The sequence below is a fragment of the Haliotis cracherodii genome, unplaced genomic scaffold, assembly GCF_022045235.1.
Source record: "Haliotis cracherodii isolate W230 unplaced genomic scaffold, xgHalCrac1.p SCAF_44, whole genome shotgun sequence".
Classification (NCBI taxonomy): domain Eukaryota; kingdom Metazoa; phylum Mollusca; class Gastropoda; order Lepetellida; family Haliotidae; genus Haliotis; species Haliotis cracherodii.
Genome location: NW_027266302.1, coordinates 742,754 through 761,921, shown reverse-complemented (window position 1 = coordinate 761,921; position 19,168 = coordinate 742,754). Strand labels below are relative to the sequence as shown.

At 39.1% G+C, this 19,168-nt stretch overlaps 1 protein-coding gene across 3 annotated transcripts in view; it reads left to right on the top strand.

Annotated features, from left to right (window-relative positions):
* Nucleotides 1-17,109, top strand: part of LOC139441763 (four and a half LIM domains protein 2-like) — a 130,657-nt gene extending 113,548 nt beyond the window's left edge. For all 3 annotated transcript variants that reach the window (XM_071222546.1, XM_071222545.1, XM_071222547.1), the window contains 4 exons: nucleotides 11,289-11,463; nucleotides 12,678-12,847; nucleotides 13,710-13,896; nucleotides 14,538-17,109. In XM_071222546.1, the coding sequence (XP_071078647.1) occupies nucleotides 11,289-11,463; nucleotides 12,678-12,847; nucleotides 13,710-13,896; nucleotides 14,538-14,683 (678 nt within the window). In that variant the 3' untranslated portion in view covers nucleotides 14,684-17,109. The remainder of the gene's footprint in view (nucleotides 1-11,288; nucleotides 11,464-12,677; nucleotides 12,848-13,709; nucleotides 13,897-14,537) is intronic.
* The last annotated feature ends 2,059 nt before the right edge of the window (nucleotides 17,110-19,168 follow it).

Sequence of the window (19,168 nt, the reverse complement as noted above, 5' to 3'; positions counted from 1 at the left end):
TCAAAATTAGAAATAGGGGGCGCTTATTAGAATATTATTTTTAGTTGAAAGATCGTAAATTTCGTGGTTTAAGCTAACAGCCTGAAATGTTTACATACGACAGATATATTTTTCAAGAATTTAATTGCCGATAATTAAGGTGATATAACACACGAGTGCGTATTATACACGAATAAATAAGTCTTGTGTACATTGATCAATCGGAAGGGGTGCTGATTGGGATTGTTCACTAGCCAATATATTAGCAAATATCGCCGTGGGCGCTTATTAGTGCGGGGCGCTTATTACGTTGAATACGGTAAGTACATAATTTTATGTAATCTCAATCTTTCAGTCTCCAAGCCTTATCATGTATGTCGTGACGTAATTCACTGACAGCAATGTATGGATAGTGTCTGTAGTAATGCAGTGCTTGACCAAGAGAAAGTACCTGTGAAGGCCGGGAGGTCAAAGATTGAAATTACATATTTGTGTATTCTGTTCAAGCGAGCATACATGGACAATATATTCACAGGTTTTTTCCAACATTTTTTAGAATTGTTTAGCTTCGACAAAAACTTTCATTGCAGCCAGCTCCTTGGGCCTCATCACATGAAATGGCAACCAGTGTTCAGTCTGTCAGAGTCATAGTTGTTGCTCTTAGAACTGCTTGTTTGTATCATATCAATCATTGTATATGGAAAAGTATTCCTCGCTCCAGTACCAAGGACAACTTGCTAGTATACACACATACATCTTTCGATGGGTCATAGTACCATCTGATACATCAGAAGTTTGGGTTGCAACCATTCTGATGCATATCCTTGTAGCACCACTACCCATGCCTCTACATAAGTAAGTTGGAGCTAATTATGCATTGTTTTAATATTTTTCATAATCTGTGTTTTCATATTTTAGGGGGACACTCATGTAAGTAAAGTTTGTATCTACACTGACAATTTTAGCTTAGACAGGTAGGCATGATACAGGTAAATATTCTACATGTACATGTCAAATACTTGCATCTTGAATACATCATGGACTTAAATGTTATTAAAGACTAAATGAAGACTAATATGCATCGGTATTTAACACCTATATCCATATATTTAAATTTTGAATGTGTGTAAACTCATAACGTATGTATCTCAATATATATACCGGAAATATGGATTTTTGCTCTTTAAAAGTAAAAATTCACTTTATCTGTCAAAATATTTTGAAATGTAACTGCCAGTTATAGACATTTGAGTGTAAGCAAAAACGTTTCATGATCGACAGACAGTTTGTTTAGAAATGGCGAGGGAGTTTTTGAAGTCATCAACATGCTTAATTATCAGTTTACACCAGCTAGTGTCCTGTGCAGACGTGTGATATATCTCCATAACATATGGCAAACTGACAGTGATTCATTAACCTCCAGCATGCTGCAGGCAGTTACCATGCCCTTGTATGGTAGCTAGCTGCTTACAGGGTCCGATCATTATGTAGATAATCTATTGACAGTCAAGTAAACATGAATATAACCATATGGCTTATGAGATCATTATTTTGTGGTTGCTAGTTACCCATGTCATTAATACTTACACAATAATTATATTGACAAGGTTGAGTGTTGGTTTAAACACTAATGTGATTAACTGTTGAATGAAGTGTTTTTCTGAATTAAAATATCTTTTGTGTAGCTTAGTGTCGATCATTAAGAGTTCATATTTGTATGAGTCATTGGACATGTGGGATTATCTGGTAAGACATTTTATTATACATTTTCAGGTGACAGTGTTCCACATACAAATGTTACTATTTTTACTACAGGCATCCTGACCCAGGCACATAATGGAGAATTTCTTATATCATTAATTATTGTTTGTTTGTTTGGTGTAGAAAGAAACACGAAGTATGTATGTAAATATTTACAAATACACAAACAAGTTCAAGTATCATTCTGCTTATGACATCAAGCCCTCACTGTGTCTACACAAATATGTCCATAAGTGTTCATGTCGGGGACTCTCAAGTGAAGGCTGAGAACTAGAGATATACAGTGGACGGAAGTTGATTCAATTATGTTCATTAACCCTTAGGACTTCGCTCTGTATGTCCGATTCAGTGCTGGGAGTGTAAGACAGTGCCTGTGACAGTGAAAGAGTCAAATGGCAATCTGTCTAGATTGTGCATTAGCTTGGAGTAGTTCAATTGTTTGAATATGGTTATAATTTCAGGTGATTCTGTTGATTAGATAATAACTCTGAGATTAAAAAAATATTAAATAAATAGGAACAAAACATGGAAAATGTATCTGTAATTAAATACTTTTTTTAAGATACTCATTGGCAATACAATACCGGGGGGGGGGGGGGGCTTAGGATTTTGATTCACTATTAAATGTACTGAAAAATAATTACCCTCCCCTAATGATTGTCATATTTTTGGATGACCTTCCCATGTCCTTATGCATTTTCTCCTCCTCCCCACCCCCCACCCACCCCCTTAAATTTTCCGAAATGATAAAATGCAAAAGCACTTCATATTTGATTATATGTCCTTTTTTTTCATGACCCACCAAAATTATGTGTATTATCTTTGGGTGACCTGCCCCTAATTTCCTCTGACCCACCTATCGCTATAATAAAAAAGTCCCTGAAATGGATTTGTTAGTCAGACTCAGTTGACAGTCACTGGTTTGTCTGGTCCAAACTTGATTATGTACAGGCTGCTGGGATATAGCTGGGATATTGCTAACAATGAAGGGCGGTCGGGTAGCCTGGTGGTTAAAGTGTTCGCTCGTCATGCCGAAGACCCAGGTTCGTTTCCCGACATAGGTACAATGTGTGAAGCCCATTTCTGGTGTCCCCCGCCGTGATATTGCTGGAATATTGCTAAAAGCTACGTAAAACCATACTCACTCACTCACTTGCTAAAGATGACATCAACTAATAAAAACTATGATAAACTAAGGGTAACTCCTATGTCCATTTATTTAGCTGCGAATGTAAACTTCCTAAACATGAACCAAAATACATGTATTTGTTTCAAGAACATTTTCTGAGAAATTACTGCATGAAAAAAACAAAGTCCTCAGCTGTATTAACAACAATTTACCCACCAATAATGACAAAAGATGGCACTAGCGATGACAGGACATTCTTCATGTCAAAGTTGCATTGAAGCAATAAATAGTTAAACATGCCCGATCAGCTTTGTTATGCCAGCTATGAAACCCTGTCATTCTAGCAGATACACAGCAGCTTGCCTACAATGTTGAAACAGATCGCTATCCTTTTACATGTGTAGTCCAAACATATACACTTGCTCTGGGACTGCTAATGTGCTTACATGAAGACTGCAGGAAGGTAGATAACTTATCTATGTCAGGCCTTACTCATCAAAGTTAAAATTGAACTTCTGGAGTTGAAACTAAAAAAGACAAATATTTATCTCTTTAGTGTTCGTGTGAGATAATGACCAATCAATTAGACCAAAGTGAAATATAGAATTACCAGTATATTCAACATTGGGTCTTGTTGTAACTGTTTAGTTATTATTTGTTGACTCATGTATTTATGTTCGTATTAAGTTTAATTCAGTATTAAGACCACAGGCCAAAGTACAGTATATGAATATAGATACATGGAGTGTTTACAGAGTAGTGGTACAATAACATGAGGTAAAAAGTGCAGTTATGGTACAGTTAGAATTATAATAATGACGAAGGTGAGGATAGGGAGTCTATAATGTATTGGCACATAATGACAAGGTTTTAATGTTAGAAGTTTGTAATGAAGTTCTGAGAGAGTATTAATTTGTTGAAAAAATATGTTTGTCTTAAACTATCGTAAATTGGACATACAAACATACAATGCAACTCATCTTCTATAATATTTTTACAAGGACAAAAATCTAAGGAAATAATGTATAATTTGTAAATGGGAAGTAGTCAGGGATTGATAGAATAATATCAAAGGAGCCCTTGAACATGTGTTTTGGGGGGACTCTTTACTTTCTTCCTCTCACCTGCAAAATGACTGCAAAAAAAAGGTTTCCGATTCATTTACCTAAATAAGGGTGTGACTAAGTGATAAATAGATTGACTTAACCTTATATCCCAAATGTTTTACAAGGCAGGAAATGCTAAAACAGTATTTTAGCACTGGAAGTGTGTTATTAACTTCCAAAGAGCTTCCAATTACTGAAAGGATGGATCATTCCTAAAAAAAATTACAATTTGGAAAACGTTTGGAGGTCAAACTGATTCTAAGAAGCTTGAAAAATACTAAATGTAAGCAGTTTTGGAGTAATTGAAACCATGTGTAGACTTAAACTTAGCATCCTTGTTGGCCTCCATTTTGTTGCATGTATGCAATGCTAACATTTCTGTTCTTAAAATATTTCCTTGCTGTAGATCATTTCTTTGAAACACAAGTGAAATTGATTCCTGTTTGAAAGATGTGAAATTGTGCCCGATTAACACATGGATACACCAACAGAGGATCCTGGGAGTTCATGAGGCCATATGTTGTCTCATGTCTTTGGGTGCAGATAGACACCCCAACCAGTGGGGACCTGTCCTTGAGGCAGTGTATCTACTCATTAGCTTATCATCATGACCGAAACTTCTACTTCCATCTTGAGAAGAATAATGTGGACAGGTACCAGTGTGTCTTGAGGCAGTGTGTCTGCAGTGAGAATGACGTGAACACCTGTCTGGGGTCTTCTTGTCGGAAGTGATTTTGGTGCCGTGTATGTAGACATATGAAGGGGAATTCATGCTGTGACATGATTTCTTGGATGAGGATGGTGGCGTTTCCTTCCAGTAGATGATTTGCACCACCATAGAATGATCTACTCATTGTTTTAGGTTTTCAGCGATGTTGCTGAAGGATGTAATTGACTATTGTTTTCGCATGGCTTCCAGTAATGCCAGGAATATATCTCCCTGCCCTCACTAGGGGCGGTCGAGTAGCCTAGTGGTTAAAGCATTGGCTCGTCACGCCGAAGACCCGGGTTCAATTCCCAACATGGGTACAATGTGGGAAGCCCATTTGTTGTGACTCCCCCACCGTAATATTGCTGGAATATTGCTAAAAGCAGTTTAAAACCATACTCACTCACTCACTCCTCTGCCCTCACTCGGTCCTAAGTAAGAAGGTTGGTAGATGGTCTTCTAGTGATGTTGCCAAATAATGATTCTCTATCTCCTGATCAAAACATATATCAGAAAGGTGTTAATGGATATTAATGAATAAGAGTTGACTGACATGGCAGTTGGATCTTTACATTCTTTAGGAACCCACCAATCCACAGAGCTGTCATAGTCTTCACTTCGCTGACAATGGTGTTATTGTTTCGAGGTGTTTTGATAGACTCTACGCTCTTCACCTGTTCATTCACAAGTAGAGTTGGCTCTGTAAGTGGATTAGTCTTCATCCAAGGACTAGATGTGTTGTTCATGTAAATAACACTGATACTTCACAGATTCTTGTCTCGGATCATTCCACTGACACATCTTTTCCATCTTTGGCACCAGTGGCCAGGCCATGTCTCCTGGGAGTACACCTGTCTCCTGGCAGAAGTGGGAAAGATGGGGAATAAGATCCTGATGAAGATGGTGCACTCAACCCCTCAACCTGCTCTGAGTAAGGTGGCATTACCCTATACGTGTTCTGAAGGAAGTAAGGGGGGATTGGGTGTCACTATATTGTCGACTTACCCCATGATCAGTTCAACAGTACCTCAATATTGTAAGAGCTGAGCGAGTGAGTCGGGAATAACGCTGCTTTTAACAGTATTCCAGTTATATCGCGGTGTGTCAGCTTAATGTGAGAGGAAAGGCTGAAGTGATGCAGGTCTCAGACGTTTACCACTTTGGTGAAACCCACGAGCACATGTATGGTGCTGACAAACCTAAGTGAAGGATCATGAGGATCGGAGGGCAGGGGTCCAGTAGTAGTAGGAGCTACAAGTTGCTGTGTAGAGTTGTGTCCCTTGGGTATGCTGAAAGCCTGTTATCATGGGTTCGACTCCTGGTTCGCCCTGGTTATGTGTCCAGGTTTGTCAGCACCATCCCTGTGCTCATGGGTTTTACCAAATTGGTAAATGTCTGAGACCTGCATCTCTTCAGGCTTTCCTCTCCCATTAAGCTGACACTCCACGATATAACTGGATTACCGTTCAAAGTGGTGTTAAAGCCAACTCACTCATGAGGACTTGGTGGGTACAGTGCGTGACTGTGCTCATGACATCAACCACTTGTTTGCACAAACCAGACTTAATAAATCCAGGACATTGAGATGTGTAGAAAAAAAAGATGACTACACGTTTCATCTGGGGCAGATTTTATCTTGATCCCATGCTTATGAAATGCGTATATTCTGTACCCAGCCGGTGGTAATACCCAATCAGCTTGCAGGCCTAACCGGTTGTGCTAATTAAGCCATGACTCCACGTTAGCGCTTTTAAGATTTGTTTGGCTTTGACCTAAAAAATAGGTACTTTTAATTATGTGCAACAGCGCCATGTTTACGTTTTCACACTTTTTTTCTTGGCCATCGTATTGTACATCATACTGGCTACATAAGAATCTATTGCTATTTTTCATTATACCTGCACTTTAAGTCTACAAGACCCAAGCATTTAGCATTAATTTCAGTAGATTTTATTTTTACCATATCTAACTAGACATAGGCTTCAGACTAGTGACTAAAGTCACAGACTCCAATACAGATTCTGCTAAGACTGTTACAAAATTGTGTTGAACGATATTTGAAGTACCAGTATACATGAAATTTGAGTTCCCAAGGTTTCACATATTGTACGAAAACACTGTACGGAAGTCACTGTGCGGACCATCATTGGTACAGTGTGTTTAGGTTTCTTAAGAAAATATTACATCAAATTGTCACATACCTAGTTGTTTGTAGTATTTTGTAGTATTTTGTAGAACAACTGCTAAGGGAATTAAGCTGCAGGAAATAGGACCCTTGGATATTTGGAATATGTAACAACTATAAAACAAGTCTGTTTTCATGCCAGGAGGTACCTGTATTGATGCTTACAAATACAACACTATTCAGACACATTATTGTAAATATCACTACCCTGGGACTCTACTTCTCAGCATTTTGTGTCAAAATACCCAAGATTCACATATGGTTTGTCTAGAAATTGCCCAGCTTGATGCTAACGGTTGTCGTTAATAAACTAAAAACTTCCAAATTGCATGAGGAACTTTGCACGAGTACTGACAGTTATCAAACCTGTCGTGCCGGGAACTTGTGCCTGCTTTATATATGAGCTTGTTTATGAGAGACATTGATATCTGTGTGGTTCAAGAGACGACTGTTTTATGCAGTCTGGTTTGCCTGTTGTCATTATTTATTCATTGTTCACCAGAGAAATGTCTGCTACAATTCTCCAGAGAATGAACAGTGCATGTAAAGCAGAACTCATACACCTTCAAGAAAGATAATAAATTTACAAGTATTTTTAACTTGTATTTATAGTCACATAGTTTATTGTGCATGATTCACTGAATGAGCATGTTACTTCCTGGGCTTGTAAAACACCATATAAGTCCCCAAGCTCATCCCACCCGGTACCCATGTTCACAACTATGTACTTCATACAACAAATTAGTCCTCTAGCTCATCATCCCACCCGGTACCCATGTTCACAACTTTGTACTGTATACAATGAATAAGTCCTCTAGCTCATCATCCCATCCGGTACCCATGTTCACAACTTTGTACTGTATACAATGAATAAGTCCTCTAGCTCATCAACCCTCCAGCTACCTATGTTCACAACTTTGTACTGTATACAATGAATAAGTCCTCTAGCTCATCATCCCACCCGGTACCCATGTTCACAACTTTGTACTGTATACAACAAATTAGTCCTCTAGATCATCATCCCACCCGGTACCCATGTTCACAACTTTGTACTGTATACAATGAATAAGTCCTCTAGCTCATCATCCCTTGAGCTACCTATGTTCACATCTTTGTACTGTATACAATGAATAAGTCCTCTAGCTCATCATCCCTTGAGCTACCTATGTTCACATCTTTGTACTGTATACAATGAATAAGTCCTCTAGCTCATCATCCCACCCGGTACCCATGTTCACAACTTTGTACTGTATACAATGAATAAGTCCTCTAGCTCATCAACCCTCGAGCTACCTATGTTCACAACTTTGTACTGTATACAATGAATAAGTCCTCTAGCTCATCATCCCACCTGGTACCCATGTTCACAACCATGGCATAGTTAATTGTACATCATCATACTCCTATGGCATATATCTATGTTTTCTGTTTGGCACTAGAAATAAGAATCAACTGAAATAATAAGCCATACAGGTAGAAATTGAAGGTCGAATATTGGTAATCTGCAATGTATTCAAAGACCCTGTTTTCTGTACAAGAAATTACAAGCAAAGCTGAAACATCTCACCAATCCACATAATGATAGCACTTGGCATCATATGACACTTCATCTTGTATCCATTCATAGGGTCATATGCCTTTGTTTTCCATTATTATAAAAAAAATATTTTTCTGCAATTTCTGTGCTCATGATCTGGGTGCATGTGACTGTTAGAAGGTGATATTTGTCCCCAAGTCGGTAGCAAATGTCAGTACAAATTCCCAATTTGAATTAAATATTCCCGATTTCCTCAGAACTTACAAAAATAACAACATTAAAAACATTCAATTTTTAACACTATCACAATGTTTTCCCAATTTGCCTGCCAAGAGCACTTAGTTTGGAATCCTAGACAAGCCCCTGGGTGAAAGACCCAGTGGAGACCTGGGTTAGAATTTGATCCCAGCACTTGATTGTCAGTCAGAGGCACTAAATTAAATCAGGTGGTCAGACTTTGTAACCTGGGTGCCGTTGTACAAAACAGCCTTAGCTCTACGACTGTCATAAGTCTATGGACCGCCTCCGTGGTCTAGTGGTAGAGCGTCCACCCGGAGAGCGGAAGGTCCGGGGTTCGATCACCGACTGCGTCATACCAAAAGACGTTAAAAGATGGTACTTGTTGTTACCCTGTCTGGCGGTCGGCATTGAGGGGCTAAAACAAGGACTGGTCGGCTCGGAGTCAGTATACTGTGTCTGAGTGGGTTATTCATGTTAAACTGCGGCATGGTATCTCAGTGAGCTAGCACTATAAATCGGCATCAGTCCGGACTAGTACAAGCATCAACACAAACACACACACAGACATGCACGTCGCTATATAAATGCAATAATCTTGGACGCCACGTTAAACCCAATTTCACCTCACCTCACCTCACCTCATAAGACTATGTTAAGGCATGGGAGTTACGATGACCTGAGCACTAAGATTGCTCTGTACAATGGCACCCTGGTCATTGAGTGTCGTCTGATCTCTACAACAGTGATGCTGCTCATGATATCAATCATTGGTTTGTCTGGCCCTCACTCAATTATTTATAGACAGCTGTGATGTGATGGGAGAATTACTAACTGCGTCTTAAAAACAACAAACATATCAAAAGCATATCGTGTGGTGAACAGAACATAACAATATTTGTGATTGCATTAAGTAACAGTTGCCCACAACACTGCTGGCCTTGGGTTAAATTGTTCTATAAACTTTCCACATGACAACCACATGAAACCAAAGGGAATGTTTCTGCAGTCTATTCCTTTCCCATCTTCTGAAGGTTTAAACCTTTCTGTATTGTTAACCTGCAACATCTCACTTGTTTTGATAGCCATGGAATGAACAGTTGCCCAAACTCTGATGTTCCTATTATCAGTGTAAAATGGAGTTACCTAACCACAAAATATGATGGGGGACTTGTAAGCAGAGGCACAAACAGTTGCAGCTAATCTGTGATATTGCCAACATGTGTTGTGTGTGTGAGCAGGGACATTGAGTGTGTTGGAGTGATTATGTGGAGAGCCTGTGAAATGACAAGCGTTAATGCCTTCAGCTTTGTGGTTTCCTAAAACCTAATGCGTTGTAAATTGCTGATGTGTTTTTCACGAAGGAAGTGTTTTGTCATGTTTCCTTCACCCTTTTCCCAACAAAGCCAAACAATCTGGGGTTAAGATGTTAGATCTTAGCAAAAGGAATTTTCATTTTGTGTTCTATGATAAACAGTACGGTCTGCAGACTTTGTTTCAGAGTGAAAGCAACGTTTGTAAAACAATGATTTACCATGTAAAAGGAACAGTTTACCATCATTACTTCTGACTTTCTTAGCAAAGTTTCTCAGAATAGAATTTGAATCACAATTGACAAACCTGTTTTCTATAATGAAATAATTGTTGTCTTGAGCATGCTCTTTGCAGTGTATTAATACAGCGTCGACATTGAACTTATTCCCAGTCTTGCTGAATACAGTTTTTTTCTTTCAGTCGTTATGTTTTCATGACATCCCGTTATCTCTAATTTGCTGTCCTATGAAACACCAAGGCTGATTGCACTATGACCACATGAGTGTGAATCCAGTTGTTGGTTGGGATGTTTTCTGCAAAGTAATCTAAACTGTGTAAAACCCTACTCATCCTTTTGTTACTCATACTCAACTCACTCAATTCTTGTCACAAACAGTTCCTGTTCAATCGTCATAGAATGCAAAATAGTCTTAGTTAAAGTACAATGTATGTGTTAAATAACCTTCCCAGCACAAAGCATGCATAAGGCCTGGACTTTCCGAGGTGGATTCTGAAATAACTGCTAGCCATGTTAAAGTATAAGGGTTACAGGACTTGTATGTGTGGAACCAACAGGATGCACACAAATATAAGTATCGTATTCGCTATATTTAGTGCCCTGCTGCAATAGGCATCCCTTTACCAACTTACCATCTGCAAGTTATCTTTACCAGTACAAGGACCAAAAATTGAAATGTCAGTCCATATTATTATGTGTATATGACAGATGTATATGACAAGGGAATATAATTGCATCGGAACTATGAAAAAGGTTTCACTGATGTTGAAACAAAGCTTGTGTTCACTACCAACAACAATGTAACAAATAGATTTAACTTTTGCATGGTTTTAATAAGTGACCACCTTTATCAATTTTCTTAGTGCCCATGGTGCTTATTACGGCGAATACTGTAATCAGATATCCCTAGATATCAGTAGATTAGTATTACATGTTCATCAATAGAAATGTGCATAAGATTTTTGTGATTGGTCCCCAAACACAGCATTGACAATGTGACAAGTGTCTGGCATAAGCCTTTACCTGCACAGCATAAGACATTTCACAGTGATCTGCATTATGAAGATGACATGTTTCTATTCTATTGTTTCAGGATCTGTCATATAAGGACTACCACTGGCACGAGGAATGTTTCAAGTGCGTGAGCTGTCAGAAGTCACTGGTTGATCAGCCCTTTGCCCCCAAGAACAATGCCATCTACTGTGCTGACTGCCACGATGAAAACTTTGCTGCTCGCTGTGATGGCTGCCAACAGCCCTTTAGGGGAGGTAGGTAACACACCGATGTGATGAAAACTTTGCTGATTGGTTCTGGTATCAGTGAAATGCTAGTGCCCTCTGCAAACAATAACATTAGTTATTAATATAATAACAGGACTTGGCAATTTTTTAATTGCAATAGGGGAATTGTTACTCATATTTCCTTTCGGCTGAATATAGACCTCTAAGCAGGTCTATATAAGTCCATGTATTCCCTACTGTGTATCTCAGTCTCTGATACAACCTCATGTACAATGGGATCCTGCTATTTATGTCCCCCCGTCTATTACTGCGATCTGGAGTGAAGAACACCAGCAGAGCTTACAGATTTGTAATTGTTTCCTTAAAAAAATATGTTTGCCTTTGTTTTTTTCTTCGATGTTTTGTTGCATGAGTAACTCCAACGCGCAGTGTCATGTTGTTGACATGCTGCAACTTCAGACAACTGCCCTTAAAATAAGGTGATAGTCATTAGCTGTTCCCTATGTCACTACTGGCAAGAGGCTGCCAGTGTGTAAAATTTACACCACATGCTCACATCTCGGATTGTCCAAAGGCTAGTATTTTCAGTGGGGTACATACCCATCTCTACCTTAAATCTTTACCTCCCAGTACATTATTTCACAGAGGAGACATTTGAATAGATTCCAGTTTAAAGCACAAACTAAGAGTAGTTTTGGAAGACAAGATGGCAGCTCCCAGATATGTAGGCCGGCTGAGTTATTAAAAAATGGTCAAATATGATAACTGCAGCTAACACAATACCATAAACAGAGAGTAGTGCTGTAAAATATTCTTGAGGTTGTGGTCAGGAATTCCTTTTATTACTGGTAAGCCTCAAGACTGCCCAGACCAACAAAATATCCCTCTCTAAAAACAATTGGTATTTAACAATCTCTCTTCCAGCCTTGCATGTGTTGTGGAACTTTCTGATGTTTGGAATTTTCCATTGGGTGAAACGTCTGAGAATGTAAAAATACCTGGTGTATTTATTATAAATGAACATTTCTTTTAACCCTCAGACAACAATAAGGTAACAGCATTTAAAATTAGAGCCTGGACCAGATGAACCTTTGATTTCAGGGTCAATGATCCCCATAGTTGAGGCACACCTTATTTATTTTATTTGTCTCTTTATGAAAAGCATATACCGGTAGTATTGGATGTAATTGTGCTACCTTCAATCACCATAACAGTGCTTGATAGCTCTGTTTGTGTTCCAGGTATGAAGAAGTTTGAGTACAAGGGCAAGCAATGGCATGACAACTGCTTCACCTGCAGTGAGTGTAGACAGCCCATCGGCAACATGAGCTTCATCCCGAGGGACGAACTAGTCATCTGTGTCCCATGCTACGAGGCCAACTATGCACAGAGATGTACAAAGTGTGCCGGGGTAAGTGCTGCACTGGTCATTTTTGGAGGTTGACCAAGGCCTTGTTCCACAAAGTGACTGGGCTTGACAGCTGTTGTAGGTCAAGGTTGAAGGGAGTTAAGCCAGATGTAGTGCTAAGATCATCTTGAGGATCAAGAGGCCAGAAGAATACAATTGCCCATGTAGTGAATGAGTTGTGTTTAAAGCCGCTTTTAACAGTATTTCAGTTATATCACGGCGTGTCAGCTTAATATAGGAGGAAAGATCAAAGTGATGCAGGTCTTCCGACGTTTACCAATCCGGTGAAACCCACAAGGGTATGGTGCTGAGAAACCTAGAAACCTAATCAGGGCAAATCAGGATTTGAACCCACAATCATATGTTTCTGGCATGCTTAAGGGACGCAACTCTGCACAGAGAATTGTGGCGCCTTAGATGACTGGGCCACCCTTGCCCCCCAATTGCCCATGTAAATATGTAAAAAATATGTCAAGATCACATGGGATTTATTTGGATGGAAACAGTTTGGTACCGATTTATTGAACAAAATGGTAACGTCTGGCCATTTATTAAGCATACGAATTACAAACAATATTGTGAATACTATACCAGTAAGTGATTGATGTGTCACTACTGAAATGTCTTTGCCTTATTTTGAATAAGGTCTGGTACATACAGATTTGCTAGCTCCTGACAGTTTTCTCTAAGTAATGAAGGCAATCTCTGAATTTCAATGGGCACTTTTGACAACTGTGTAACCTAACTTGAAGCCAGCAGCAGACCATGGCGCCTTACAAAGTAATAGTTTTATGGAGATGCCGACATTGTGTATATGTCTGTCGGTGTCATGAACCTGTGTTGACCAGGCCTGTTGTGTGTCCAGGTGATCAACAAGGGAGGGATTGCCTACAAGGGCACACCATGGCACAAGGAGTGCTTCACCTGCACCAACTGCAACAAGATGCTCTCTGGAGAGAAGTTCACATCAAGGGACGAGAAGCCATACTGCGGAGACTGCTACGGTCAACTGTTCGCCAAGAAGTGTTGTCGTTGCACACAGCCAATCACAGGTGACTTTACAACACACATGCACATATTACAGTCTTATGCAAGAATAGAACTTACTGAGTTGGCGTTTACAGCCTCGTTATTATTACACTGCCATCTTATTCATTGAACGACTTTAAATATGATAAATAAATTGTACTTGGGTGGGAAATCAACCTTAAATTTCAGTGTAATGACACCTGAGCCATTTTTTACACCACTGTCCTACGATTAGAATTTTTCCTGTGGACATGTGATTTTCAAGTACCGGGTAGACTGTTTCTGTTTCCTATTTCATTTGTGTGAGTTGTACCACATCAATATCCATCAAGATTTTCACAGGTACATGGAATTCCACCAGTTGCCAAACCATTTGGACTATATCTGTAAATCGTCTTCTATGTAACAGCCCCACTCAGACCCCTGCATTTCCACTCAAAATGTTCCAACCCATTGCCATCTCTGATTTCTGGATGAATACCATATTGTCAGGTAGATGCGAGGGATTTGATAAGATCACTGAAAACAGAAAGACATTTATCAAAAAGCATCCACTCAGCATTTAAATGGGGAAAAAAGCAAGAGTTTAATGTGCCAAACAAAATATATGCAAGAAGTAAAAGAAATATTTCATTCATTGACAGTAAGGGCTTGTTTGTTGCAGGTATTGGTGGCACAAAGTTCATCTCTTTCGAGGAACGTCACTGGCACAGTGACTGCTTTGTATGCTACAAGTGCAATGCCTCCATGGTCGGCCGCGGCTTCCTGATGAACGGCGACGACATTGTGTGCCCTGAGTGTGGACGCTAACTACATACCACAACCGAGGGATGGGTAACAATGGGACAAGGGAGGAGACACCTCCCGAGGAGAACGTGCACTGTATCAGGGTCCCAATACAGTTTACACCATGTGCTTCAACTCTCAACTCCACAGATCTTATGGGACGTCATCTATTTCGACAAATGTGCAGATTTTACTAAAACATAGCCAAACAGAAAACTATTCCATCCAACAGGCAGCAGTACCAAAATCTGACATTGTGATCTGCATATGCAAATTAACAGTGTCATATCCCCACTGCCACACATATGGATGTACAACTTCTCGATACATTACCATTAGGAGGATGGTGAATACCTTGTGATGTTATCATGACAACTGCTTCTGTAAGGTTGGTGCAGCTGAATGCACAGTTGTTTTCCTAAAACATAATGATAACCAACTTGCTACATTGTTACCTATCCCTTATGGATGCAAGGTGAATGCATAATTAGACAGTAGGTGGCGTAGGAATCTCTCAACTGGCTTGATGTTGCTTTAGTGACGTGCGAGAGGTGTGAAAAGGAGACCGGATGACAGAAATATATTTATAATTTATTTATCTCAGCCAGTCAGATGAAGGTGACGTATTGTGCGTGCCAGTTGACACTGTGTAAAATACTTGGTTTGACATTTTCACTTTTACTGAAAGTCAGATTTTCTTTCGCTGAAAAATGTTTATTGAATATTTTACACTTTTTCGTCTTTGATTCAAATCTTAAACATATCAACAAGAAAATATCAAGGACTGAAACTTAGAAGCTGATGTTTAGGTAGGGTGATGAGCTACATAGAATAACAAAAGTTTGATTTTTGTGCAGTTTTGCCTTTTATGTTTTCAGTTGGTTGGAGTTGCCAATGATGAGATAAATTGTTTGTTAAATATAGGAAGATGAATTCATTTTTCACATTTCAGAAATTACGATTAAGTATGTCTGTATGTCAATTCTAGTCTAAAACTCTGTGTATATAACCTGTCTGTTACACCTGTATTATATATTCCATATATTGATTCAGAGCTGAATACTATCTGCCACACAACCGATCTGAGGACAAAGCAGAGGTCAGGTGCAGTATTAGTGCATAAGGTTTCATAATACATTTTATTTATAACAGGAATCGACTACTAAAACAAAATCTCAAAAATGTTTTCAATTTTCATAAGATGGAAGTAAATATGAAAGCTTTGTCTTCATATCTGTTCAACCTGTACATAAGTTTGTTTTGAAACAGTTTATGGACATAACAGGTCAAATTGATTGGGCAAAAGTTGTCCAACTTACAATGCCTTGCCATAAATATATATACAAACAGCAGAGAGACCTGGCACTGTTCAGATTTGCCTGTATATATATACAACCTTTCTTCTCAGCCTATTGTTTATGGAATCAGTAGGGATGTACAGATACGGTGTGTACTACATAGCTGCTGCAACAGACAAGGATTGCTGCGATAAGACTGTTATTATTTGGTAGTGAATGACCCCCCAAAGTTGTGCTTATGGCATATGCCTTTATCTTGTAAACCAGTTATCAATGAGATGTCTCATGATGCATGTAGTATATCGTAACCTTCGTAAGGCAATATGTATCATATCACAACTCTTGTAGGGCAATACATATGGTATCGAAATCTCCCTCCCATCTTGTTACAGTGCTATGAAGTCATACAAGTATGTATTGTTGAATAACTTAGTCTATTATGTAGACATCATTTCTTTATATTTCTCTGGTGCTATTAACACCCAAGTAATATATCTGCTTGTGTTATGTGTATTTTCAAGTTTACAGACACCTTGCTTCCTGGTCATTCAACATGAATCGAGGTTTGTTTCTTTGTTATATCAGTAAACCTGAAATTTTAAAATGCTTGGAAAATCTGTTGCCGTTCTTTCTTCTAGCTTGTTTTGTTATAGATTGTCATGTCCTATTTATTTTACCTTGATGTATACTGTTTGCATATTTTACATACCACTGTTCTAGGTCATTACAAAATATATAATGAACATGGTGAAGAAATATCAGGCATTGAATCCCAAACCATAGGAACGTCACTGTCCCATGTACTTTCACCATAACTTGGGCGTGATAGGACTTTATCCCAGAACACAGTCACGACTTGATACCAAAGTTATCTTAGAATATGTCAAGGAACTGAATTGAGATCATGATATCATCATTTGTAACTCGAGTGAGTGACCACGTCTTCCAGTGGAGTTAGGTATTTTGTACGAGCATGACTCTGGACTGTTTTTGCCTGTGTGCTTCAATGTGTACTGTAACACAAAAGAATGACTGTAGAATATATGCAATCATGTCCTCCTGTGGCTTGAAGGCCCACCAATGTGATCCCATTAGCTACAATATCTTGTACATGCAGATAAATCTTAGTCAATAAAGTTTTTATTATTGAAAGATTTGTATTGTTTATTGTTAAATCATTGATATCTGCAAAAAACATACCACTCATGTTTTGATGGGGATAGTTTTGTTTTGTTTGTTTGTTGTTTAACGCCGCTTTCAGCAATATGACGGTGGTCTGTAAAAAATCAAGTCTAGACCAGACAATCCAGCAATTGACCTCATGTCCATCGTTCCATGCAATTGGGATACGATGACATGCATCAACCAAGACCACGAGCCTGACCACCCAATCCCGTTAGTCGCCTTCTACAACAAGCATAGTCGCCTTTTACGGCAAGCATGGGTTGCTGAAGACTTCTTCTACCTTGGATAGGGATAGTGTGTGTTGGGGTGAGTACTGATTGCTCAGAGGTTTCAACACACAAATCTTATTTAATGTTTCCATGGAACTGATGTGTTCAGTTTCATTTCAAATTCAAATAAACAAACAAGAAAGTAAACATTCCTTTGAGTTTCGCAAGATTATACAAAATGTCTGTATCCCTTTCAAGAGTTGAGCAGTCTGTCTATGAAATGTTCCATTGTTCCCCTACATCAATATACACTTGGGACCTATTGTCCCTACATCAATATACACTTGGGACCTATTCTCCCCTACATCAATATACACTTGGGACCTATTCTCCCCTACATCAATATACACTTGGGACCTATTCTCCCCTACATCAATATACACTTGGGACCTATTCTCCCCTACATCAATATACACTTGGGACCTATTCTCCCCTACATCAATATACACTTGGGACCTATTCTCCTCTACATCAATTCCCCTACATAATTATATACACCTAGGACCTATTCTCCCCAACAATTCCCCTACATCAATATACACTTGGGACCTATTCTCCCCTACATCAATATACACTTGGGACCTATTCTCCCCTACATCAATATACACTTGGGACCTATTCTCCCCTACATCAATATACACTTGGGACCTATTCTCCCCTACATCAATATACACTTGGGACCTATTCTCCTCTACATCAATTCCCCTACATAATTATATACACCTAGGACCTATTCTCCCCAACAATTCCCCTACATCAATATACACTTGGGACCTATTCTCCCCTACATCAATATACACTTGGGACCTATTCTCCCCTACATCAATATACACTTGGGACCTATTCTCCTCTACATCAATATACACTTGGGACCTATTCTCCCCAACAATTCCCCTACATCAATATACACTTGGGACCTATTCTCCCCAACAATTCTCTACATCAATATACACTTGCGACCTATTCTCCCCAACAATTCCCCTACATCAAAATACACTTGGGACCTATTCACCCTACATCAATTCCCCTACATAATTATATACACCTAGGACCTATTCTCCCCAACAATTCCCCTACATCAAAATACACTTGGGACCTATTCACCCCTACATCAATTCCCCTACATAATTATTTACACCTAGGACCTATTCTCCCCAATAATTCCCCTATATCAATATACACTTGGGACCTATTCTCCCCAACAATTCCCCTACATCAATATACACTTGCGACCTATTCTCCCCAACAATTCCCCTACATCAATATACACTTGCGACCTATTCTCCTCAATTCCCCTACATCAATATACACTTGGGACCTATTCTCCCCAACAATTCCCCTACATCAAAATACACTTGGGACCTATTCACCCCTACATAATTATATACACCTAGGACCTATTCTCCCCAACAATTCCCCTTCATCAAAATACACTTAGGACCTATTCACCCCTACATCAATTCCCCTACATAATTTTTTACACCTAGGACCTATTCTCCCCAACAATTCCCCTATATCAATATACACTTGGGACCTATTCTCCCCAACAATTCCCCTACATCAATATACACTTGCGACCTATTCTCCCCAACAATTCCCCTACATCAATATACACTTGCGACCTATTCTCCCCAACAATTCCCCTACATCAATATACACTTGGGACCTATTCTCCCCAACAATTCCCCTACATCAATATACACTTGGGACCTATTCTCCCCAACAATTCCCCTACATCAATATACACTTGGGACCTA